The following is a 27,608-nucleotide window of genomic DNA, read 5'->3' on the forward strand; positions in this document are numbered from 1 at the left end:
TCATAAAACATTTCAGTATTTGAGTTTTCTTATGGCAACAGAGTTAAAACTGCCTTAAAGCATTTCATTTTCTCTTCAATCTTTCTTCTAAAAGCGCATACCATATCCTCCCTTCTGTCAATTACTTGTACTGTGTTGGATTTGATAGGTAGGAATGTGGGTAAATGTGTAAGTTGGTAGAGTTCAAAGTATCACTTTTAATTCCCTTTCATTTGATCTTGAGCCTCAGTGTCTTGGTAGGACGTCGCATACACAGACATGTGGTTGGGAAAGGTGAATTGCATTTGAAAGCTATTGTGTAAAAAGCTAAATTAGTCATTTCATATAAGAGTTAGGTATATAAGCAAAAATGGAAGGTTAAATATATATGTTGGTTGCGTGCGTGCTAAGTTGCTTCAGTTGTGTCCGACTCTTTGTGACCCTGTGGACTGTAGCCTGTCAGACTCTTCTGTCCATGGGATTCTCCAGGCAAGAATGCTGAGGTGGGTTGCCATGCCCTCCTCCAGGGGATCTTCCTGATCCAGGGGTCAGACCTGCATCTCTCATGTCTCCTGCATTGGCAGGCGGGTTCTTTACCACGAGCGCCACCTGGGAAGCCAAGATCTTGGTGCTGTGCTTCGTCACTCAGTCGTGTCCGACTCTTTGCGACTCCATGGACTGCAGCCCTCCAGGCTTCTCTGTCCATGAGGACTCTCCAGGCAAGAATACTGGAGTGGGTAGCCATACCCTCCTCCAGGGGATCTTCCCAACCAGAGATCAAACCCAGGTCTCCCGCATCGTGGGAAGATTCTTTATAGTCTGAGCCCCAGGGAAGCCCAAGAATACTGGGTAGCCTCTCCTTTCTCCAGGGGATCGTCCCTTCTGCATTGTAGGAGGATTCTTTACCAGCTTGAGCTACCAGGGAAGTCCCGTATGTTGGTCGATACACATATTAAATCTCAATGCATAATTTTGCTTATAAGTGGAGTTCTAATTTTACCAGTTGCCAGAACCTAAATAAAGCTTCCTTTTGGGTAGGGGAAGCGGATTGCAATTACTCATTGGTACTCATTATTAATGTAAAGACTGGCTCCAAAGCATTTGTCCTGGTTTGGAAAATGAAGCCAGATTATCCTTAAAGTGAGAAGCATGACCCCTTTTCAGCACCTGCAGGTGGGATAAGAAGTAGGGAAATCTTTGCTCACCTGCAGATTCAGATGCTGCCGCCGCCACATCCCCTCATGTGATGACCTGAGACAAGTTACGACCCCCTCTGCAAGCCCAGAGCAGTTGGTGCCACCTCTCGTGTTATGACTGTGGGGGGACTTTTCTCTCCGTCTTCCCTGTGACACCCAGCAAAATGCTGTATGCTTAGTGAATAACCAAAATGTTGTGAGTGAATGACATAAAAGATCAAATTGGAACCTGTTCATTAGAAATGGTTTTTAAAAATTGTTGATCAAGCCAGACTTTAAAATATATATTTCTCTTGAAATCTTCACATAAACCCCCAGTGGATATCCCCATTCCTATCTTACCAATGAAGAAACTGAATTTCAGAGGCACCAAGTGGCTCGTTTAGTTTATACTGTTCGTATGAGACGGATGGCGCCTGGAATCAAGTTCAGTTTTGTCTGCTTGTAATAGCTGTTCTCTTAATATTATCTGCACTGGTTCATGATAAGCATGGTCCCCCTCCCCCGCATTTTAATATATATACCTTCTCCTGTCATCATGATTAATCCTCATTTAAATGTTTTTCAAGTTCTACTTTCTGCCAGGGACTTAGGCAAATTGTTAGATCAGCTGGCCTTTCATGATTTCACATGGTGCCAGCTGGGCTCTCTGGATTCAGGTGTTGAGCCCACCACCTTCTAGCCACATGGCGTTGGGCGTGTCTCCTTAACTTCTCAGGGCCTCAGTCTTCTCATTTGCAAAATGGGGGTCACAGTAGTACCCACCTCACAGGGTCTTTATGACCCTACTTGGTGCCTCTGAAATTCAGTTTCTGCATTGATAAGATAGGAATGGGGACATCCATTAGGGGTTTATGTGAAGATTTCAAGAGAAAATATGTTTTAAAGTCTGGCTTGATGATCTATTGTATATTGCTTTTAAATGGTCCTGGCATGTTTGTTGTTGTTCAGAAGCCAAGCTGTGTCTGATCCTTCGCAACCCAATGGACTGTAGCGAGCCAGGCTTAGTGAGTGCTATGTGAGGATTACTTATTGTTTCAGCTAGTATTGTTCAGATAAGGTCGTTCATGGAATCCTTTAATCTTGGAATACTTAGAAAGGGGTAAATACTTTTGAATGCTTTAAAACGTTTTAACAGCAGAGGCTGGCCTTTGCTAGTTTCAAAAATACAATGAAAATATTTCACTTTCTGATGCTCTTCAGCATGTCCCTCTCTGAAGGCAGTTAACTTGATCTGGGCTAGGTCAGAAAACACACTTGATTTCTGTGTCCACCAAGAAATGTGCATCGTTCTCGGGATGAACACACACATGTTCACACATATCCAAACAATAAACACCAAGAGGACATTAGCAGTTCAGCTCACTGGCTAAACTACCTCCTAAGGACTAAGAGCTGTCTCCTCTGTGATTGAACTGAGTCAAACTCATCTGTAATTGAGGCACTGATAGGATGGGCTTGCTTAAGCATGTGCTGCCTTAAAAGTTTGGTTTAAATTTTCTATAAATTAGAAATAAAATTTTGGTTTAAATTTTCTATAAATTAAAAATAAAATGTATGGTGAGTTTTGCTTGCTAAGAAAAAAAAGATTTTTTTAAAAGTCCCTGTTCTCATCAGAGATCCCCTTTCAGAAAAATTAATAGAAAATACTGAATGTGAGGGGGAGGGACTTTTTTGAGAGTTTTAATCTCAGTGCTAAGAAGGTGAGAGTCAGAACAAATGTTTCTTCTCCTTCATCTGGGTCTGGTAATATGTCTCTTGGAGCACTGTTTCTAGAGGGCGCTGTGGTACTGTGAGCGGAACAGACTCTGGAATGGGATGTGGATTCAGATTCCAGCTCTGCCTCTAGGCTAGGCACCCACCTTCTTTGACCCTCAGTTTCCTCATCTGTAAAATGGCCATAATCAGCACCACTTCACAGATTTGTGTTGACAACACAAGTGTCTGCTTCCTATTTTATACCCCTTTCCCCTTTTACCGAAATAGTTTTCAACTTCAGTTTATTCTAAAAAGCATGTAATTCTATTAAAAAAACTACCCCTAGACTTTTAACAACACAAGGCAAGGGGACCATGCCTCGTTTTCTACTGTGTTGCTGTTTCCTGGCCCATGTCTGATGCAAGGGAAACTCTGTTTCTGTCCTAGCTGCACACAGCAGTTTTGTCAAAGGGCAACAGGAATCACCCCCACAGTTCCTAGTTAACCAGACTAGATTTGCCACAGAAGAGAAATAGATAGGAAAATAAAAGAAATAGTGCGTACTCTTTAAAAAATCGGAATATAGTTGATTTACCATATTGTGTTAGTTCTAGGTTTACAACAAAGTCATTCAGATATATATTTTTTCCAGAATATTTTTCATTATATGATGTTATAGGATGTTGAATATAGTTTCTTGTGCTATACAGAAAATCCTTATTGTTTATCTGTCTTATATGTGGTAGCATGCATTTGTTAATCCTGTACTCCTAATTTCTCCCTCCTTTCCCCACTTTATCCCTCCCCACTTTCCTCTTTGGTGACCATAAATTAGGTTCCTATGTCTGTGAATCTGTTTCTGTTTTGTAAATAGACTCATTTGTGTAATTTTTCAGATTTCATGTGTAAGTGATATTATATACTATTTCTTTGTCTGCTTTACCTCACTTACTATGATCATCTCTAGGTTTATCCATGTTGCTGTAAATGGCAATATGCCATACTTTTTGTGGCCGAGTAATATTCCATTATATATATACATACACTACTTCTTCTTTATCCATTCATCTGTCAATGGATACTTAGGTTGCTTCCACGTCTTGGCTATTATAAACAGAGCTGCTATGAACATTGGGGTGCATGCATCTTTTCAAATTAGAGTTTTCTTTTTTCATGGATATATGCCTGGAAGTGGGATTGCTGGATCATATGGTAGTTCTCTTTTTAGTTTTTAAAGGTAACCTCGACACTGCTCTCCATAGTTTACCCACCAGCAGTATAGGAGGATTAATAATGGGTATTTTTAACCTGTCATGAGTGTAGCTGTTTGCAAGACTCCACCTTATATTTTCCTTGCAAACATAATCTTCAAATGTATGTTAACCAACTGAGGGCTTTAGCAAATTATTTTATACAAACTTGTAAGTGTACATTTTTATATACTTTCACTGTGCTTCTTAGCCTTTAAAAAGACTCATGCTTTAGAAAGTTTCAAAGTAAGATTCTTTAAAAGCATCTCATTAAGGAACTTTCAAAATGTAGATGGTTTGATTCCTCCAGCAGATGATCTGAAAGTGGGAATTGCGCTGTTACTGGTGACAACAGGCTAACGGCTGTTCCATTTCCTCCCAAGCTGAGTGACCAAGGTTTCTGCTGCAGGTGGAATCCTGGCTTGGCTCCAGTTATCAGACTCTTAGAACATGTGTCAAACATGAGTATAGCCAGGAACACACCCATAAGGAGACAGTTAAGGGGGGGGCCCAGGAGGACTGGTGCCTGTGGACTGGGTCACCCTCAGTGTGCCCCTGGCGTGCTTGGCAGGGAGGCAGAGAAAAATAATGGAAGAAGGGGCAAAAAGGAACAATCAGGAAACTGTTGGTAGAAAATGACAAGAGGGATGGAATAGATGAGATACAGGAGTATGAATGAGGAAAACTAAAGTGTGGCCTTTCAAAGGCTTGTAATTCAGTCTGTAGCAGCGAGGCAAACGTGTAAAATGTGCTTTTTGTGTAGTGCAGCATTGAATTGTGTTATGAAGAAAATCTGATTTTTATAGTCGTCTTTGACTCTCCAGGTAAATATGCGTAAACTCAGAGTATTATAGAAACAGGCAGGTAAAATACTAAGAACAGAAACAAACTTAGGTACAGACAGAATTCTGATACAGGCAGAATAAGTTTCACAAAAAAGTTCAGGTACATGTCTCAACTCTATTGATGGTTTAACTTTTCCTACTGATTGAAATTACCAGAATTCAGTAAGCCAGTGCTTAGACATGCTTTATGTTCTGCTGATATGTTTGCTTCACTGATATTTATCTTTTTGTTCCCAGTAATGTCCAGCAGTGTGCTTCACACAAAGCAGCTGCTTAATAAATATTTGTTAAAAGAATGAATAAGGGACTTCCCTGGTGATCCAGTGACTAAGAAGCCTCCTGCCAGTGTAGGGGACACATGTTCAATCCCTAGTCCAGGAAGATGCCACATGCCGTGGAGCAGCTAAGCCTGTGCTTCGCAGCTACTGAGCCTGCACTCTGTAACAAGAGAAGCTACTGCAATGAGAAGTTCATGCCCCACAACCAGAGAGTAGCCCCTTCTGGCCACAGCTGCCTATGCAGCAGCAGTGAAGACCCAGCACAGACAGAAATAAATACATGAAAGTTTAAAAAGAATGAATGAAAGACCAGTATCTATTTTACTAGGATTTGATTTATATTACAAAATAAGTAAAATTTGGCATTTTCCCCTCATTTTCTCATGTTGTTCCTTATATCAGCCTAATTTTCCTTCATTCACACCACGAAGACTATAGCAGAGCTTCTGAAGATGAACATCAAATATTCGTTTTTCTGTATCCAAATGTGAATTCTCTTGCATGTTGCATAGCTCAGTGTATAGAGTGGAGCCTATTTGGTTTCTCTAAGAATATCCTCTCATGATACGAGAATAGAACTGTCCACTTCACAGAACACTGGTTGACACACCACACAGAAACAGGCTGAGAGAGGTGGAGAAATAGCAGGTGACAAAAGTCTCAGAAATCAGATGGACTTTAGTATCACTTGCCTTCATAGTTTCTGTTTATATTCTTATGGCTACACATAAGTAGGAGGGAAGGTGGAAAGCTAAAATTCCCCCTGGTAAGGAGGAGTGCTTAGATTTTTATTGTGAGTTAACTATTAAAGCAAGTTAAGTATTAAAATATTAATCAAAGGTAATCAAAAGGTAACTCTGAAGAACAGGTTAAGTTCAATAGAGAACTAGCATCCCAAGCCATCTCAGTGAGTTCAAATACAGAAGCCTGTCATTCCTCCTTTTGACCTCCAGGTGGTGCTGTTTACCCAGCCATGGCAAGGCGGTGGCCGGCCCCATTTCCTTCCCTTTAGATTCAGAGCTGGGCTTTCATTTTTTCAAAATATTTTCCGTTTCCACAGATGTGTTCTTTTAAATGGCCAATAAATTTTTGTAACCACTGTTTGAAAATTTGCAAGATTATTGTGAATTGTGCTTCTTAGCTAAGAATTTTTTTTTTTTTTTTTTTAATGTCCAGGACACACCCAAAGTTAGGCCTTTACATTTGTTCCTTGGTCCTGTACCTTTTTTAGTTTTTTAGAACCCAGACTCAATCACAGACATTTGAGCTGTCAGTAAAAATCATCCAAGTCCCTTTAAACACTTATGTGATTTAAAAATAAATTTCTCCTTCAGTTAAGGCACCTCAACTCCTTGGGCTTCTAAGTAAAGAATACCATCTTTACTTTATCCCCCAAAGCCAGGTTCCTAGCAGACTTGACCTGATTTTTTGGTGAGGGGGCTCTTGTCAGACACCCAGAAATGTTTTGATGATTTGAGGGTCACCTTTGCAATGACACACTGCAGTCCAATCTAAATTCCTCAAAAAAAAAAGCAAAATCTTTCCTAGGGAAAAAACACTAGTGGTATCATGAACAGTTTCTTTCCATTTTAATAGATTTCAGTGGCAGGAACGGTGGGAATTTTGTTGTACAGTGTGGACATAGAATGGGACTGCAGTGGTATCAGTTTTACCATCGATAAGGTATGGAATTTTTAAGATTGGCTTAAAAAATAACCTATTAACATGCTTTTCTTGTTCTCCCCGCGCCCCCCCCCCCCCCCCCGCTTTTCTGTCACAAGGGGTTTGTAAACAAACTGGATGAATTCATTCAATGGTTAAATGAAGCCATGGAAACCACTGAAAATTGGACACCTCCTAAAGCAGAGACGGATGGCCTAAAACTGTACCTGGAGACACACTTGGTAAGCCAGACTGTGCTGCTCTTAATGTTAGTTAGGGAAGAATTTTAGTGTGGTCCTTGTTTGTTTATGGAGAATGTCTATTTTACTTATCAGAAGTCATTATATGCTAATAAACCAAATTTTAATGGGGTAAATTACAGAAGCTGAAAATTTACAGGCATTTCAAGTAATACTATGAAATCTAAATCCTCCGTATTTCAAGCTATTTTTTCAAAACTTTTCCCAGAAAGGTAAGTAATTATTTTAAAAAATATCTTAGAAAATTTTACTAGACCCTTGCTCTCTAAAGTGATGACTGAAGTTTTTCTTCTTCTTAAAAAAATAAATGAAAGGTCATTTTGATGACCATTCTAAGCTTTCTAGAATTCTTGTAAAATTAATGAACCTCTCATTATCAAGAGGGTCTACTTTATCTGTTCTACACTGGGTTATTTTAATAAAATATTTAAAATGATGATCTCCATCATTTTTGCTGCTATGTGGGTTTTTCAGCATATAATTAATACAACTGTCATTACTCTTGTCCCTGTGTACAAGGAAAGCCATGGAGAGAAGGTAGAAAACACTTGGATGAATATGCTTCTGAATATGTTAGAAGCAAGAATTATAGACTGGGGGACATTTGATGAACCTCATGAGGTTTTTACTGAATGCTTCAAATGGCCGATATCAATTATGAAGGGGTGGAAACCAAGTAGCGGAGTGTGATAAAGCATGAAGAAAAAGCACGTTGTCAGAGGAAATGAAAATTCAAGCTTTCAGGATCTCATCTTTATTCCTTTCACCGATAGCATAAAATTGACAAAGGCAATGAACACGAATTCTTGGGTACCCAGCTGTGGGGCTGATTCTCTGCCCCTCTCACACACTCAGAATTTGGATTGAATACACATTGTGTGGGAGTCCTGCATGTATGTGAGTTCACGGGGTTCCGGAACCGCTCCCTGTGATACTAAGTGCATGGAGGAGAGAGAGAAAGGAGAGAGAAGGGAAGAAGAGGGGAGAGAGAGCAGGGGTGTTTTAGTTCTTTAGTGTTTGTGTTTTGCAGTGTGTTTTATATCATTGCAAGAAAAGCAGGAAGAACAACCTCAGAATCCTATTGCTACATGTAAATATCCTGTGAATGATTTTTTTTAAAAACTCACAAAACTGTGTGGTAGAGGCTGAGTATATTGTTTCCATTTTTAGAGACCTGGGTTGATGATGTGTAAAAATGCCACTGACCCTAACTACCTCTCTTGTACATGGGTTTTTAAATACTACCCTTAGTATTCAAATCCCTGTTGAGTAGAGCCTTGCTTTTTTTTTTTTAAAGAGGGCATTTCATAATAGCAAGATAAAGATATTCACTGCTTTATAATGTAAATTGTATTAATTAGGATGTCAACTTTTCACTGGCATTGTTCTGACAGAAATTCTAATCTGTGTTTAAACAGGAGTATATGAACTTTATTTCACATTAAATGTGCTGTCTTAATTTCTCTTGATTTAATATTTTATGGAAAACACAGATTTCGTTTTTGAGGTCCCAGAGGGCATGAGGACACAAGGGGCACTTTAACTCTAGGTTATTTATTGAAAGCCAGGCAAGGAAAATATGAACCAAGGTCTCTCCTCTCTTTGGGAGCTGAATGACCTGACCTCTTTTTAAGCAGTATGTACTCCTCTTCTCAAATCCATATTGCAGAATTATTCACTTAGCACCCCTGTGTTGGCCTCTGTCTCATTCTAGCCCAACACCATCCACTAGAACTTTCTGTGATGATGGAATATTTTATATTGCACGTCCATTGTGAGAGCCACTAACCACACCTATCTACTGAGCACTTGAAATGTGGCCAGAGTACCTGAGGAAATGAATTGTTAATTCTAATGAACTTACATTTGATTTTAAATTGCCACATGTGGCCTGTGTCCACTGGATTCTGGTCTTGTAAATTGCAGAGCTCTTTATAGACCATAATAACTTGCAGGTATCCAGTACCGGCTTCATAACGACATTCCCGCCTAAAATATAGAAACTATTATTCTCTTTGCTATGGATTCTACAGCAAACAGTCCTTCTTAAAATATCTATCTATCTCTTAAAGAATAACCTTGTTTCCCGATGATCAACACTTTTTTGAAAGATTTTTTTCCACTACCATGTCTGTATTAGTTGCCAGAGATAACATAGGAACATCATCATCACCTTTGCAAATAGTGAGGGACTATAATCTCAGATTTGTTCCTGTTGTTAAATCACAATCTTAGGAACTGAAATTAGGAGTAATTTTGTTTTAACAGTTACTGAAGACCTAGTGTGTATGGATTGCCATTGAGTGATGCTAAAAGACAGTTATTGAGTCACTGTTTTACTGCATGCTGTGTTTGTTAATCTAGATACAGCCTGTCATTTAAACATCTTTCATGCAAACTCTGTGTTACTCTGTCTTTCTGGGCACAATGTCTATCTACATAGCTCCTGAGCAATATTGTCATTTATATTTTTTATTGTATATTTTTTTTACTATAGTGCTGAGTTAATATTGTTATTCTTCTCAAAAGTAGGTGAAAAAAAATCTACCTTTCCATAAAGAAAGTATACAACTAAATCTAGAGATTTATATTTCTTAGTTCACCCTGTATAAGTCTTTGCTGCTTCCTAGTGAGTGGGCAAGAGGTATTTTCAAGAGTATCTAGTATGTGGAGTTAGCTACATGATGAACATCTCTATAGAGTCTATAATTTAATGTTAAACCAACGGATGTGAAAGCCTCTGGGTCCCATGTCTTCCCTGATTTAATAATGTGATAGAATTGTTGGCACCCTGCAACGTTTATTATAAAGGAAAGCAAATAAACAATAACAAAAGTTGTACATTTATATTTTGATACTTAATTATTTTCCATGACAGTAACCAAGGGTTTTTACCAACACAAATCAATTAAAGCTTCACAATACCTTTATGAGAGATATGAAGGAGCTTTATTCTAACTGTAAGAAAAACTGTGAAATTGCAATGATACATCAATGATTTTCCATGATAATTAATCATCTGCTTGCAACCTGGCTGTTCCTTCAAAAATACAATTCATGTCTTTTTAGAAAATGACATTTTCAGGAAAATGTCTGTCTGGAAAGGTATTTTGCAAATATTGAGCACATTGGATGACCCTCTTTAAAAACTACTTTTACAGTGGCACTGTATACATGTGTTCTTGAATGGATTTCCTTCTTCACCTCTGTCCACTTTTTTAAACAGCTTCATTGAGGTATAATTTTGACATCCTAAATTGCATATATTCAAACATTTTTACAAGTTTTGACAAATTGACAAATGTATACACCCATGAAACTGTCACTACAATCAAGACAGGCAACATATCTATCACCTCCAAAAGCTTCCTCCTGCCCCTTTGTAATTGCTCCCTCCCTGCCCTCGCAGACTTTTCTTCATCCCTAAGTAGTCATGAGCCTTTAGTTTGTACTTTCCAGAATTTTGCATAAGTGCAATCAAGCTATATGTTCTCTCTCTCTCTTTTTTTCCTTTTTTGGTCTGGTTTCTTTCACCCAGCGTACTTACTTTGATTTTGTATGTTTCAATTGTTCGTTTTTATTGCTGAATGGTATTCCTTTGTGTAGATATAATACAATTTGTTTATCCATTCACCTGATGGCAGACACTTAGGTCATTTCCCTCACCACCATTTTTATTGTCTAAAGAAGCAAAAGTCACCCAACGTTTAAGTAGAAGCATCATAAATAGTTTTTCCCTTCGAAAGGATTTTTATTATCTTCAGTTAGACTACTGAGAAGCAAAGCAGGAGAGCAGGACAGTAATTTTTTCCTCAGAGATTACAGTCCATGTCCATTTGCTGAAAAGACAACTTTCATTTCCTAAATAGTGTTTATCCATGCCTAACTCACCAAATGGCACCACATCATATGCAATCAATTGCAGGAAAACAAAGCAGAAATTGGTTTTTGTTTTTTTCAACCTGTAGCCAGAGTATCCAGTAGGAGAAGGCAAAGTCAAACTGACACCAGACATCTGTACAGTAATTAGGAAAAAGAGCCAAGCCCAAAGGCCTGGTTTAAACTTGGGAGATAAATTTGCACAGGCAGTGCTGTGTCAGCTTGGGCAAACATTAACCGATCACATAGAAAAAGCCTTGGAAAAACAACATTCTTAATTCATTTTGATAAATGAGAAAACATGGTGGGGGGATGATGATGATGAGTCCATATGTATTAAGTACCTATGAGTGCCAGGCAGTTATTTACATGTTAGGAATACATGATGAATGAGTTTCACATCTTTCTTCCAGGGATTTGTAATCTAAGGGAGATGACCATAGATTAAATGTAGTCATCTATAGACCCATAAATGATGAATGTAATATAATTTTGAGCAGTAAACTTCTTGTGAGATAAGCCAAGTACTGTTCAGAGCATACTGTGGAGTTTTATTGCTCTTCCTCAGAGTAGGGAAGGCTCAGAGATGTAATTTGATGTAGTCCTCACAGGCCATATATAATTTCTTGGATAAAGAGGGGAGGTGAGGAGATGGGGGGAAATTTTATGGGCAAGCAGTGGTCATGTATGGATGTGAGAGCTGGACTGTGAAGAAAGCTGAGTGCCAAAAAATTGATGCTTTTGGACTATGGTGTTGGAGAAGATTCTTGAGAGTCCCTTGGACTGCAAGGAGACTGGAGATCCAACCAGTCCATCCTGAAGGAGATCAGTCCTGGGTGTTCATTGGAAGGACTGATGTTGAAGTTGAAACTCCAGTACTTTGGCCATCTCATGCGAAGAGTTGACTCATTGGAAAAGACCCTGATGCTGGGAGGGATTGAGGGCAGGAGGAGAAGGGGACGACGGAGGATGAGATGGTTGGATGGCATCGCTGACTCGATGGACATGAGTTTGAGTAAGCTCCGGGAGTTGGTGATGGACAGGGAGGCCTGGTGTGCTGTGATTCATGGGGTCACAAAGAGTCGGACACGACTGAGTGACTGAACTGAACTGAACTGAAGGGAGGTAGGGTGAGCTATTTGATGTGACTGAGGCTAGGTTGTGTCTTGCAGGTTAGGGCTGGGTGGTAAAAGAGATTAAATGTCCTTTGAGTGGATTGAACTTTTTTCTATGGGCAATGGGGATTCATAGAAGGTTTGATTTTATTTTAAAGCAGGAGAGTGACAAGAATCAACTGTAAATTCCATGGGGAAAGTCTCTGCTTGCCATGAATTAGCTGGATAAGTTGATGGATTAAATGAGAGAATAACAATGACATAATGGAAAGTGAATTTGAGTATAGCATTTGAGGGTCTTCCCTGGTAACTCAGGTGGTAAAGAATCTGCCTGCAATGCAGGAGACCTGGGTTTGATCCCTGGGTCAGGAAGATTCCCCGGAGGAGGGAAAGCTGCCCACTCCAGTATTCTTGCCTGGAGAGTTCTGTGGACAGAGAAGCCTGACGGGCTACAGTCCATGGGGTCGCAAAGAGCCGTACCATGACTGAGTGACTGACTCACACACATGTAGCGTTTGACGGATGTGCTGGTACTGGCACCCTGGTATCAGATTTTTTTAAATGTGGGTTTTTTTTTTTTTTTTTGAGTAACTAATACATGGATAGAACACAGAATTCTAAAGGTAAATAAAGGAAGGAAGTAAAAAGGCATGCCTTCCACCTATGTCCACTCCTGCGCCCCTCAGCCACCACTTCTACCAGTTCTCTTCCTGAGGTGACCTTGTTTCTTTGTATTCTTTCAGAGTTATTCCTGGTATTTGAAAACAAATGCATATGTATAATTAACTTTGTCCTTTTAATTTATATTAGCAATAATTCAAAATCAGTAAATATATATCTACTGCATCCTTTTGAATCAGTGCACGGTGTTCCATTTATGAATACGCCATCGCTTATTGATGAAAGCGTAAGTTGTTTGCAGTCTTTTTCTATTATAAACAGCACTTCAGTGAGTATCCTTGGATACTCATTATCTTGCATAGTATTGGCTTATCTTTAAAATAAATACCTTTCATGTGAAACTTCTGGGTCAAAGGTTATACATATTTAAATTTTTCATGTATTGTCAAATTGTCCTTGACAGAGATAGTGCCAGTTTATACTCAGCATGCATGAGAAAGCCTATTTCTGCACATCTTTACTATTAGACCATGTTATCAGATAGGTTGATCTTTGTTCCTTTGATAAATGTCATCTCATTGTGTTTTAGTTTTTATTTCTTGTATTTAGGTGGTGTTGAGTACTGCTTTTTATTTTTAGAAGTCGTTTGTATTTCTTTTCTGAGAACTGTATGCTCATATTCTTAATGTACTTTTCTGCTGGGTCATTGGCCTTTTGCTTTGGAATTTATGAGAGCTTTGTGTATATTAAGGAAATGAGTCCCTTGTTTTTGACATGAAAGAAAATGTTTTTAAAAGAAACTATTTTGGGGGTTCTGTTCTAAAAGAACATGGATATCTCAGCCGTTTGAGGAATCCACAGTTAGGCAGGACTGAAGGCCAGGCTGATAAGTATGTAAAAGCTCTCTAACCCTGGCAAAAGCGTGTTTGGTTTCCAGTACTGAAAAGGCCAGTATGTGCTAGAGACTTTGCTTCCTTAGTCATGGATGGAACAAGCCTAAGATTAGGGAGGCTGTTGTTGAGTGAGAGGATTAAACAAGGTCTGAGCGATGAGAGGAATGGAGAGGAAGTGGACAGGGTTAGGTAGGAGATGGATAAGAATAGAGGGGATAGATTAGAAAGGGGGTGAATTAGAAAGAGATGTCAGCAGAAAAATATCTCTTCACTTTTTGATGCTGTTGTCTGGTCAGAAGTCTTATTACCAGCATCTGGTTTGTCTTCTGTAGTCTCCCCTGATGCTACCAATGCCCTTGGGATTAGCACAGGAAGGTCTGCTGCCCCACGGCAGACAGAAATCTGACCAAGACTTCAGTGTATTGAAGGGTCTGGAAACTGGCTGAAAGCTTCTCTGTGTATGGGGTGGGACTGAAGCTCCAGGGCTATTCTAGGGGTTTGTGAAATCAGGGAATGTGAACATTACCAGAAGTATTCACATGGAAAAAAGAGGGGACATTACTAGAACTCAGCAATTACTGGGGGCATTTGCTTAAGGCGGAGGAAACTGTCTTTCATCCAGCTGTTGTAATTATGGAACTCAAGTTACAGGAAAACATTAAGTTATACTCACTGGAAAAATTTAACCTGTGTAAAGACCATGAACTTAAAAGTAGAAAGCCTTACACTTTCTGGATAACCAACACAAACAGTTTATTCTATATCTTTCTGGACCTTTTTACATAAAAGTGCAGACATTTTAAAGATTTTTCTCTCATTGTGCATACTGTTCACTGATTGTTTTTGTATCTCAATATATCTCAGACATCCTTCTGTCAGAACACGAAAATCTCCTGCACATTTTAGCTGCTCCTTAGTATTTGTGTGGATTCGCTACACTTCTCTTAACCACTCCCGTAATTACGGCTGTTTCTGCTGCCCCTTTGTTGATGCTTCGGATGATACCGCAGTGCGCATTCACGTTGTTGTGAGGCCAGCCGAGCGCTTCCTCCCTGTCCCCTCGTCTGTCTGCGGCAGAGCTGCTGTCTACCTGAGTTGCTGCTACAGACAGACAGCAACAGCAGCAGCCATTCAGGGTCCCGCGTAATGAGAGTCTACCATGTTTTCGGAAAAGCTTTTGCTCCAGTTCCTAAAAAGTCAATAGGGCCCTGTTTGTGTGTGTGTAGCTTTGAATTTGCGTTTGTAGGGGGTAGTTTTTAAAGCTCACTTTCCAGAACCTTGTTCATTTTAGAAGTGGTCCCTGCAATTTGAAGCGTCTTCCTCAAGGGGGCACAGACACACCAAAAGCCTGCAGATAGTACTTTTGTATTGGTGCAGAATGGTCTGAAAACTTTCCCTTAATCCTTATTGTGTCATTACCCTAAGCACTTACAAAAGCAGATTGAATCAAACTAATAATGTGACCAGCTAACAAAACCTCAATACAGATGTTTTCATGCACTTACCATTTATATTTAGGTCTTTATGTTATATCATTTTAAATTAAATCATATTTTTTATTTGTATCATAAGAAAAACATCATACTTCTCACAGGGCTTTTAGTCATGCCAGAAAATTTCCCAAAATACATTCAACTGTTTTTCTTTAGCTTTCCCTTCCATGTCCACCTATGTTCCACTTTTCATTGTTTGAAGTTAAGGAATGACAGGCTTTCCATTTCTCACTTCCTGGTGCCTGCCTCTCCCTGCCTACCCTCCTCTGCTGAGATGATAGGCAGCTCTGGCCCAAAAAAGTTGAGCTTCACAAGACCGGCAGCTACCACATGCATGTCCTCTTCAGTTAATAAGAGACCGTTGACAGACTTCAAAAGCCTGAGCTGTGTGAGTTTGGCTGCCACCCACTCAGCCTCACGGAGCAGGGCTGGTGGCCTTGTAGAAGCTTTGAAGTTCTATATGCTTGTCCCCCTTGATTCCTTTCAGTTTAAGGTTTAAGGTGAGTAGCTGAGAGTTTAGTAGCATCACTTCTCTTTGAGGGATTTGAGGTACTCAACTTACAGCCTTGAGTTTCTTCCTTTGGTAGCTTGTAGAAGAAAGATCTGTCGGGGGTTTATAACACGCAGGCATTTTGAGGTTGATGCGTGGGGACAGGAGGCTCGTGTGAGAGTCCTGGACCACATCCTTTTGCTCATATAACTAATTCTGTGCATCTGGGAGACAAATAGTCTTGTCTTCCCTTTGAATTGTTCAAAGTACCTGGGGATGTACTTTTTGCCTGACTCAGTTTAAGGACTCTGGTTCCCATCATTTTGAAAATTGCTGTCACTTACACATTTTCCTGATTTATTACTTTATTCTTTTTCTTTCAGATGTGATGACTATTTTAAAATAGAATGACAGAGAATAACTGGATTTATTGAGCACTTGTTGTTTAGGGTGGTGGTATGCTAAACATTGAAAGAAAGTTTGCAGACTGCCTTGTACTATGAGGGTTTCTGCATGGACTGAAGATCTCTGTATGGAGAAGAGCCAGTGGGTGACCTAACTCATTTAAGCCAGGGTGCTGTCACCCACCATCTGTCTCCCTATGTAGACCAGTGTGCAGATCTTACTTACCTACTGTGTCACATGGAATTTTGGAATCTTGAAACAATTCACCTGGCATAAATGATATTAAGAGAAAAGTTTCAGGCCTGAAATAGATCTTTAGCCAGAAAAATGCCTGTCATGTCTCCTGAAGGCGTTGTGAAGATCACATAAGCCTGTTGTTTGTGAAGCTGCTTTGTTCATTTCAGGACAGTCATGCACACCCTTCGGAGACCTGAGAACAGGTGTGAGTTGCTCAGGTGTCCCTAGAGAGGTTGAATTTCTCCCTAGCTTCCCTGCCTGAATGATTCGCCTCTGACTTGAGAGATGGCTTGTGTCTTTTTGGTGTCTCCTCTGACACCCTGTCCTACACATGCTTAATGAGTACTAAACAAATCTGCCAGATGAATAAATGAACATTTGTAGAAGCAGAGTTACAATCATTACAGCAGCGAATTGTAACTAAGATTATAAACCATGAATGTCTGCGGGAATTTCCTGCACAATTTCCAAATCAAAATGGACCCTGGTTAGACTTTCCGGGTATTGTCTGGTATAGTTGTGACAAGAAAAATGCCTATAGAGAGAAAAAGTAGGATATTTTTCTTCTGCTTTCAGGATGTAATTCATCCCTTTTGGCAGAAAACACAAGGAAAATAAAAATGTTAAGTCAGATATTAGAAAGGTTAAAAAAAATTCCACAGGTTAACGTTACCATTTCAAAAGATGAAGACTATATGACTAGACAGGATGTTAATGACTTGACATTACAAAATTTATTAAATTTATTTCTGAAGCAGTTTGGTTCCCCCTCTCAAATGCATGAAGCATGTGGGAGTTGGAATAGATCTGCCCCAGGCTGCCAAACAAATTTTTAATGGAACTGGAGTCCTTCAGGGATTGTCCTAAATCCACATAATATTCTTAGGTCTTGGTGTTTGCACTGGGACCTGTATATTAGCAGATGTACGTGTGAATAATATACTTATATCCATCCATCACCTTAGTGACTCCACATCTGTAGAGGCTGCTGCACATCAATTATTCCACCGCGGGGGGTAGAGAGATATTTGGGCTAGCATTGACCTCTTTTTTCAATTAGGGCCTCAGAAGCAGTGTGTTCTGGAAGTCAAATGGTCCCTTTAGACAGAACCTCTGTGAATCTATTTGGCCTAATGTGGCCGTGCTGGGAAGTCAATATGATTACCTGTGCCAGGTGTGGAGGCAGCATCCAGAAAAACATAAAAATTTTGTCACTAAGAGGCACCATCAATGTTCAGAATCTCTCCAACTTCTCTAATCCTTGCATTGGATATTAGCAAGTCTATCAAAAACAAATGCCAGCCTTAGTAAAGTACATATACCTTCTACAAAAAAATGCAACTGTTTGAAAGAAGTTGTAATTTGTTTGAGGAGCTAAATTCACTTTCAAATGCTAGATGTTTTTATTATCTGAGATTTCAGGGGAAAAAAGTTTCTTCAGAAAGAACAGGATTTTTGTCTTTATATCCTAATGCCCTTTTAAAAAAAAACAAAGTTTTTATAATGCTTATTTCTTTGTTCATAAACTTAGAGCATCTTTCTCAAGAGCACATAGTGCTTTTCATTTTATGAAGCTTCTGATATTATATGTGGTGGTGTGTTGCATATTGTCATAACTAATAAATCAGTGACAAATGTAGCCACCTCATTTTGTTGGGGAGATATATAATTGTGGTGGTAGCTGACCATTTATTTAATTATGTGGTAAGTACCATATGATGAGAGGGTAAAGTTAAATTGATGATTTGGGCTATCTCAGCCAGGATACAGTTTACATGGCAATTACACCAGGATCATCTCAGTGTAATTGGCAAGTAATTTTGTAAGCGAAGGAACATGACAGCTCATTTACATGGTGTTCAATGAATAAAATTTGGGAACATTTATCAACCACTTCCAAGTGAAGTGATTGCACCAGTATTGCCCAAAATGCTGTAGAGGTGATTCAAAAGCATCGTGGAAGGTTTCTGGTATGACTCTGCGTTCATTTGCTCCCTCAACATTTATTAGGTGTGTGCCAGGCACTGTCCTAGGCAGTGAGAATACGCACACAAGTGAAAAGTTACGTCCTCCTCTCACAGAACTCACGGTTGGGAAGCAGACCATCAGTGGTTACCCAGCAGTGTGATAAGTGGAGGTCTGAGCTCTGCACAGGTACTGTGGGTGCTGAGGAGGGGAAGCCAGGAGGGTGGAAGATAGTCAGGGAAAGCTTTCTAGAAAGGGTGACACCTGAGATGAATTCTAAAGAACAAGCAGGACTGAGTTAGGGGAGGGGGAAAGGACCTTCCAGGCAGAGGTGCCTGCAAGAGCAGAATCTTAGATGAGCACATGGCTGGTGTGAGCTGGCAATTTTAAGCAGTTCAGGCACATTTCAAGGCAGACCTGGTGCCCAAGAAGCCGACTTGATGGAGATCTCACAGGCCAGACCTTATCCTGCAACCTGGGGAAGCACTGGGAGATTTTAACAAGCATCTTTCTCAGATGCTTGAGTTGGACCACTCCATGTAATAAAATACTTGTATTGGGCTATTACGATTTGTCAGGCTCTGTTCTACAGATATCAGGGCGTCTCATCCTCATGGCAACCCCATAAGGCAGGCACTGACATGTCCTCATTTTACGGATGAAGAAACTGAGAACATGGAGAGTGCCCAAAGCTATGGAGGGGGTGGTGGAGGAGCCAGGATTTGAACCCAGGCCTGTCCAGCTCCAAATCCCATGCTTGTCCCCAGCACTCTCACTGTGTCACAGTCCCCTTGATATAATCAAGTGTAACTCCTTGTTTTTAAGTTGCACACTCCTCCACCTCCTATCTCTACTTCTAGGCTGTGGGTGCTGTGAGGCCAGGAACTATATTTATCTTGCTCACAGCCACATCCCTCAAGCTTAAGATGATGCCTGCACCTTCATAGGCATGCCACAAATAAAGAAAAAAATGTAGTTTTTAGGGGGTCATGACTGGAGGCTGTTGAAGTCAGCCTGTCAAGGGATGGCAATGTGGGCCTGAATTAGTCGATACAGAGTGGTGAGGATGAGAAATAAATTGGCAGAACTTGGTGATTGATTGGACATGTGGATTTTGTTGGCATATCCTCACAGTATTTCTGATCTCCAACTCCTACACTGGAGAGATGACTTGGCAAAACAATCTAAAGCGGAGGGAAGCTCATGCTGCTCTTCACAAAGCTCTCACATTCCTGAGATGAAATGTTGCGGACTCAGGATGAGAAGTTAGAAGAAAGTTTCCTGGAGATAGTTAAAAATAGAATGAACACATCTGCATGGAATGGTAGAGGGACAGAGCTGCCCTAGGGTAGATGAATGGTTAGATGGCCTTTGGGATTCTTCCCCCTTTGAAAATTTTCTAGTTTAGAATAAATAAAAATTCTCCTGAACCATCTGTCCTTAACTGTCTGGCTTAAAGATAAAATCAAAGTGTCCAAGAACTGGAAAATATTGAGTCCGAATGCCTGGATTGTAGATAAGGAAACAGAAGCCCAGAAGGGTTAGATGACTTGTGCAAGGGCACACACCTGAGGCAAAATGAAGACCCAGACCACTGGTCTGTCAGTCCCCCACTCCCTGGACTCCCAGTGAGCAGCATCTGTGTTCCATGTCCTCTCTGGCAGGCCTGTGCTGGGTGCTAGCCCAGAAGGAAAGAGAACCTGGCATCAGTGCTTGAGGAGTGCAGACAGCCTCAACAGGAAGTGCCACTTTTCACCTAAAAATGCCGTGAAGTACCACCTACTGCACAGAACATTTGGAAAACAGAGACAATGAGTTTGAAAGTCTATAATGGTTTTTCTTTAGCCCCACTCATTGCCAGACACTGCTTCAGTGCTTTCCAGTCATTGCCACTAATTCTCACAACAACTTGAAGTTAGATAATATTACATTTTATGTTTCAGAAAGCTAAAGCCCCAAGAACTCGTTCCATAAGACCAGACTAAGTTCACTCCAAGTCCTAACTGCACAGTCTCTGTTAACATTAGTTGCATTTCCCTACTATCTTCTTTTTCTACACACTGGGTCTGTCCATTGTATCATAGATACAATTTTGAACTTTCATTTTTGTTTTGGAAGGCAGCTGTGCTCACCACTATACCATCAACGCTGAACTTTCATTTTTTGACTTGTAATGTGTTCTGTTTTTCATGTCAATTCATAGTCTTCATTTTAATGGCTGTGTAGTGTCTTATCAAGTTTTTAGGAGGTTCTTAAATAAATATTTATTCATAAAAACCTTTTGATTTTTGGCACATATGGCATTTGGAAGGTATATATTATATTTTGAGGACCATATGACCATCCTCTGTGGATGGCATTGGGATGAGCAGGAGAGAAACTGCCAGGCTCTCCACAGGGGATCATGGCTTTCTTTCCCACCAAGAGCCCTTCAGGGGACGCAGGACAGTACTAGGCACAGCTCAGAATAGAGCCCAGGTAGAGATGGCCTGAGACAGGAAGCAGGTGACTTTTCAAGTCTCTGCTTCTCTGACTGAACACACATTCTACCTCCTGTCCTTGTAAGAAAGCAAGTTTTCATTTTCTTAGGGTAGTAAAAATCTTTTGTGTGAAGAAAAAGTGTCATCAGGTGTCTTATTCATCAGCATATATACCATCTCTTTAAAATGACAGTGGGAGTAAAAGTTCATCAGTTCAATATGTCTTTCACATTTGGAGACTCCTGACTAATAAAACTCTGGTATTTATCATCAGAACAGCCAAAGAACTAAATTCTGGCACATGCTATTCTCACGCACTGAGAAAAACTTAAAAAGACAGAAGATTGTCTCCATTCTTCCTTCTTCCATTCATTTAGAAGAAAAAGCATACCTTTTTTTAATTAAAAAAAAATATGAGCATGCAGAAACATCTGGCCTCTATTACCATAGCAGCCTCCTAAATGGTCTCCTTGTCCGCCCTTTTAAAATCAACTCTACATAACAGCTAGAAAGATGTTTCTAGAACACAGAATTCTACCAGTCACTCTCTCATGTTGTCAACATCTTCTTCCACTTCTTCTGTGGCTCTTAGAGTTAAATATCATGTGTAGCCACAGCTCCCAGCTCTCCTTCTTCCACCTTGTCTTAGTCACAACAAGCTGCTTCTGCCTCCCAGCTTCCTGCTGCAAGACAAGGTGTCTCCAGCCCCACGTGGAAATCCAGTCCTTTCTCCACGAGCTCCCCACTGGGCTCTGCGGAACCTGACTCCCGGCTGAGCTCCCTCAGTACCTATCAAGCACTGTCATGCTCATACGGAATATAACCCACAGTCTTATTTTTATTTGGCCAGCATGGTACTTTAAAAAAGCTAAATCTCATTGAACATGGCATATCACTGTTCAGTTGAAGGCCCTGCCACTCTCTGTTATACATCAAGCCCTGATTACATATTTATTCTTTCCTGGGCCATATATAGCTATTTGCTTTTGATCTCTTTTACCCAACAGACTATCTGTTGCATGTGTATTGTGTACTGTTAACTTTTGTATCTATGGGTCTGGTAGAGACTACTCAATAAATAACTATTGAGTTAAACATATGCTTTATTAAAAAGAAAACTAAAATTATGTCAGGAAAGATGCAGTAATTCTTTTTGGCCTCTCTGTTCACAAACATAAAATTGATGGACCTCAATGGACCTGGCCCACATTAACAATATTCCATGGGGAGAGTGGAAGGTCTGTGTTCATGATATGATTCTGCTAAAACAGACATTTTGAATCTTGAAGCCTCTGAATGTGCTTATGGTCTTTCCCACTATTTCGAATACCAGGAGATTTGTATCAATTCTTATGATCCTTCATGAATAACATTCTTCACATTTGTCATAGTTTTGTGTATCAAGATTTTTACTACCCTAAGAAAATGAAAACTTGCTTTTTCACAAGGACAGGAGGTAGAATGTGTGTTCAGTCAGAGAAGCAGAGACTTGAAAAGTCACCTGCTACCTGTCTCAGGCCATCTCTACCCGGGCTCTATTCTGAGCTGTGCCTAGTACCATCCTGCGTCCCCTGAAGGGCTCTTGGTGGGAAAGAAAGCCATGATCCCCTGTGGAGAGCCTGGCAGTTTCTCTCCTGCTTGTCCCAATGCCATGGGGATACAATGCCATCAAATACATTTCCATGATTTCATTTCATATCCTTGTGATCTCCATATTTCCATCAAACTGAGATCTGCAGAAATTTGGATGGGATAGTATGGATAAAGACGTAGTACTTTATCTACTTAGTAAAGTGTTATCATGATCAAAGTACAGTCATTGTGCCTTACCTGAACTTGGATCCTGACAAGGAGTAAGGCACCCATATATATACAGCTGGTGAGGCTGAAGGTTGAACTAAGGGGAATACCCACTGGTCAACCTCTGATGTATCATCTTTTTGATCATCTGGTCCTTTGTCTCAGCCACTGTATCTTTCATGTCCTTAGTTATTCTCTTCTGGATGTTCAGTTCTAAGCTGCTTTAAAACACTAAAAAAAGATGTAGTATCTCGTAAGCCCCAGATTACTCATAGTTATGGAATTTCACATCATCGTTAGTGATGTAGATCTGTGGTACCTGCCTATGGCCTTGTTGTTGCCATAGATTAAACCTCCAGAGAATGCCCTGCATTTTCAGGGAGTGCTGTGGATGCTGCAGAGGGACCATATGTCATAAGGCATTGCTGAGGAAACATGTTAGTAGCACAGGAATGGAAATGTGTCTTAAGTGTCAAGTGAAACAACAACAACAAAAAAGTCTTTTGCTTAAGCTTCCTTCCCTAGGGAAGAGGTGGGCACAGAATCAGGTGAGTTTATTACAGAATTCTTTAGCAGCCAGAAATTTCATTGACAGTTTTGTTCATGTGCTGGCTTGTCTGCCTTCTCAGAGGCCCATTGTGCATTCCTTACTTGATGTTATTAATCGTTAATGGATGCACCTGAAAACCAAGCAATATCATTTGGGTTGTAGTTATATTAAGTGGTTCTTTTCTGTAGCATAAAGTTTGTCAGCTTATCTTTTTCTTAGTAATGAACACCAGTTTTTTCAATGTCCTAATCAAATCCTTCCACATCATCTTGAGGCATAACCAGATCCAACTGCTTCTATCCTGTACTATTGGCCTCAATTATGTCAAATTATGCAACCTACTCACAGGTCCTAAGGTTCTCTTTTGTTGAGACGTAGGTCTGATGCATGCCTTCAGAAGCTCATGATTACCAACATTCAACACTTGTCTGTTTTAGGTAAACAGAATCAAAGAGAGCACTGGGATAAATTTACAGTTATGAGGAAATCACCTATAGAATAGATTTCTTCCTAGATTTCTTCCTAAGTGTTGGTGTTCTTGGGCTGATCGCAAGTATTTTTCTTTTCTGTGTCCCTTCTCCCTGAAACACACAAACGTACCTCAATCTGCATTACTTCCAAGCTGAGGATCTCCACTGTCGTGGCAGAAAGTAAATAACACCCATGTTTTGGCTATAAAATCATAATAATTTAATTTTTAATGACTATTATATTGACCAGAAGCATCAGGCTTCTGATACATTGCCACACTTAAATTTATTCGACCAGATACCTGTAGTTGAAAGAGGACAATACAAGAAATAGTGAACAACCCTCAGGGAAATCTAATGTTCCTTTCTGTCATATGGTGCTGCAATTTTACTGTTTCTTATGCCTCTAGTAAGATGAAATGATTCATCATTTTGGAGTCATTTTTAAAACAATAAAAATTCTTATCTTTATACTCCAAGTTCTGATTATGTTCCTACCTCCTTCGTTTTCAGCTTGCTTTGATTGTTCTGCCTTTTCTTCTGATCTTTAAAAGACCCCTTTTTTCCACTAAGAAAAAGATTCACCCTGAACCTCTAAGATGGTTCAGGTGCCTTTTGATGTGCAGGGCCATGCCTTATACCCCTTAAATTGCTATTACCCTCTCCAGTGTACAGAAGAGGCACAATATGGTTTCTGAATGAGTGAAAGAATGGGAAAAATTAATACCTGATTTCATAGCTTATGACTGTTTAACCTCTTTCACCTGAATTATATTCCAGATGACACTGGTATCATCTCAAACTTGTCAATTATTCTTAATACTAAATTCAGTGTAAGTACATAGAGCCATTGCTCAACAAGTGTTTAGTGAGAGCAAAATATATCATGTATTTTGGAGTCCTGTTATAGAGAAGCCAGAATTTGGCACATAGTCTTTCAAAATCCATACTTTTTCAGATTAATCAAGTCAAGGGCTGGATTTTCACTCTGAAGACTAACCATTGATTCAACATATTGGTTACTATGATTAGTCTCCATCAGACCTCCTGTGTTTGGAACACCTTATAACATTCCAGAGATGGAAAAAAAATCTTTGGAAAAACCATCCCTGTTTCTTGAAATATTAAAATGGAAACTTTCCCCTTCAGAGAGTCCTATTGATCCAGTTCAGCAGATATCCACTATTCCTGCAAACATTTATTGAACACCTTGTATGTGACATGAGTTGGAAATAAATGTGAAACTGGCAAGTCTTTGATTGTAATAATTTGGTAGCCAAATATAGGAATAAAGCAGAATTCAGTATGATAAATTCTTCAATAGAAGCAGATATAAGGAACAGAGGAAGCTGAGAGAGGGGAGTAATTAATTTTATGAAAGACATTATGGAAAGCTTCCTGCAAGAAATTTCTATGAGTTGAAATTCACCAGTAAGAACAGTTTTTATCTTTTGGGTAACTATCATAAGTGAAAAATGCCCCTCATGTGCTTGATGTATTTATTTATAAAGCAATGTCACATTGTAAGGAATAAGCTTAAAATTCAAACATTTGAAAAACATTTGACTCCTCTCTACAGCACCTAAATTCACCTCAGTATTCCATAGTTTGTGTGATATCTGAAAAACAGCTGAATCAAACCCTACTATATTAATGGATTTATATATGTGCACATAATTTATGTTGCCAATTTTTACGGTTTCATAAATAGTGCTAGCACTAATGTTTCTAAAAGGTGAAGAAAAGACCTCATATGTGCTGATAGAATTTCAGTATATATTGTAGAACACTGCTACTCTTGATATAGCCTACGGGATGTGACTTTTCATAAAAACCTAATGAATTTCTAGATATGTCAGCTGTTTCCAAACAGATGCACTCTGCTAATCTAATGGAAACATTTTGAGCCCAGATCCCAAATATCAATAGCTTTTAGTATTGCAAATTAGTTTGTCTATTGGGTAAATTGAACTGTGTGGCTCTTGATAAAAAGTAGCAAGTAATTTTATATGGATGTTTTATGTTTAATGGCCTTGCCAGGGTTTGATGCTCATATTTTTCCTTGCAGAGTTTTAAGTTGAATGTAGACAGTCATTGTGCACTCAAGGAAGCTGTGGAGGAGGAAGGACACCAACTTCTTGAGCTTATTGCGTCTCACAAAGCAGGTAAATCCTCGTGAAATATTGCAAGTCTTTATGTCTCCAGACTATTAAGAATGAAGAAGCATTGCTGTAAATTACTGCATATATTCACTTCCTTATGTATTATTAATATTTACATTATCAGATTGACCTTCAAGATTTATAAATGTTTCATATACTGCATACAATGCTGTGATACTTATAAGATGAAATACTGCCTCCAAATGGTCTGTTCATTTTATTTGGGGCTTGCTGTTCACCCGAGTTTCATTTGAAATCACATTCCTGAGAACTTCACATTGACATGCTTTTTGATGTAGGTGCTCTGGAAATAACATTAAGATAATGAATGAGAATTGTGCATGTAGTTGCAGTGCATATGCACCCGGGTACTTGCAGGTATTGTTACGGATACAAGGCAGGCAGTCTGGAGACACCTGATTATTTCCCTGCCAATTCACACACGTGACCGTTTTGCATGTTCTCTGCTGGTCATTGCATCAGCAGAGTTTTAGCCTGAGACCAGTTCTTACCCCAGTATTAGTGTATTTATGAGAAACGGATTGTAAATAAAAAATAGTTTTGTCATTTGGTTATACTTATCCTGGTAGTCAAAGACCGTAAGACAGGATGAATTAGTTTGCCACTTGTTTTGAGCTTACCACAGCCCAATAAGAAAAGAGCAGCTTTAATCTGATGTGCTAACGCTAAAGATTGCTGTCTTAAATTTGGCCCATTTACTGTATTTCAAGTCGAATTACCTTTACTCATTTCTATACATTTTCTGATCATCGTTAAGTCTCCACAAAAAGATATACACAGGGCCTTTTATTTGGAATGTGAGGCTAGAGTGTTAATAATTTTTTTGTATCGTGATTTTGGTTCTGTATACATTTTTTTAGTCCATGTGTTAAATCTAAGTCAATTCTAAACCATGCATCTATGGGGTTTTCCCATTTTTGTGTCCTTATGCCTTCTGTCAAGTCAAAAGCCCCCAGTCTTGGTTCTGAGAGGCAGGTGATGGTAATGGTTGCTTAAAATTATGTTTATTGTTGGAAATATCCATCTAATCTTAAATGAAAAACAATACTGGGTAAAAACACAGCCGAGTCGCTAACGTGTGCTTTCCCCCTCCTTTGGAGAAGGACTGAAGGACATGCTGCGGATGATTGCAAGTCAATGGAAGGAGCTGCAGAGGCAAATCAAACGGCAACACAGCTGGATTCTCCGGGCTCTGGATACCATCAAAGCCGAGATTCTGGCTACTGATGTGTCTGTGGAGGGCGAGGAAGGGACTGGAAGCCCCAAGGTAAGTGGCTTGAAGTTTGCCTTATTTCCTCTTATTTCTGTCTTCTTTTGAACTAGGCACCACTGAAGTTTTCTTTCTACCCCTAAGGCTTTTCATTTCTACTGGGTAAACTTTATCTCTCTCTCTCTATGTATAGGTATGTATAAACAAAATGAAATGGCTTAGTTTAAAACAATAAAAAAAAGCCTCCTACAACTTTCAAGTTTTCCAGGGTCTTTCTGTGAAAAGTGGCAGAGTGGGAGGGGGACAGTACTTTAAGGGTAGAAGAAAGGGGGACATAAAACATTTAGTAAACAAAACATAAAGCATCTTTAACATGAATAATCAGAATGGTTTTAAATTGTTTTGTTGCAACTATAAATCACTATAATCAGTGCAATCACTCAGCTCTGACATCCATTAGCCGCTTGGTTACAGCAAATTAACAAAGAAGAGAGAAAGTGATTCATTATCTCATTCCTGTTAATGACTATCAGATGCATTGCCTAATTAGGGGATGGTCATTGTAGTGGGAAGAAGGTCATATGCTTTGCTACAAATCTTTTTGCTCTGAGTGTAAGTTCTCCATAATGGTGCATGCACCAAATACAAC

At 39.6% G+C, this 27,608-nt stretch overlaps 1 protein-coding gene across 3 annotated transcripts in view; it reads left to right on the forward strand.

Annotated features, from left to right (window-relative positions):
- The window catches only part of AKAP6 (A-kinase anchoring protein 6), a 493,795-nt gene that overhangs the window by 227,590 nt on the left and 238,597 nt on the right, over positions 1-27,608 (forward strand). For all 3 annotated transcript variants that reach the window (XM_043921795.1, XM_043921796.1, XM_043921797.1), the window contains exons 5-7: positions 7,028-7,150; positions 25,635-25,731; positions 26,853-27,016. In XM_043921795.1, coding sequence (XP_043777730.1) covers positions 7,028-7,150; positions 25,635-25,731; positions 26,853-27,016 — 384 coding nt within the window. The remainder of the gene's footprint in view (positions 1-7,027; positions 7,151-25,634; positions 25,732-26,852; positions 27,017-27,608) is intronic.

This window comes from Cervus elaphus, chromosome 13 (assembly GCF_910594005.1).
Source record: "Cervus elaphus chromosome 13, mCerEla1.1, whole genome shotgun sequence".
Lineage (NCBI taxonomy): Eukaryota > Metazoa > Chordata > Mammalia > Artiodactyla > Cervidae > Cervus > Cervus elaphus.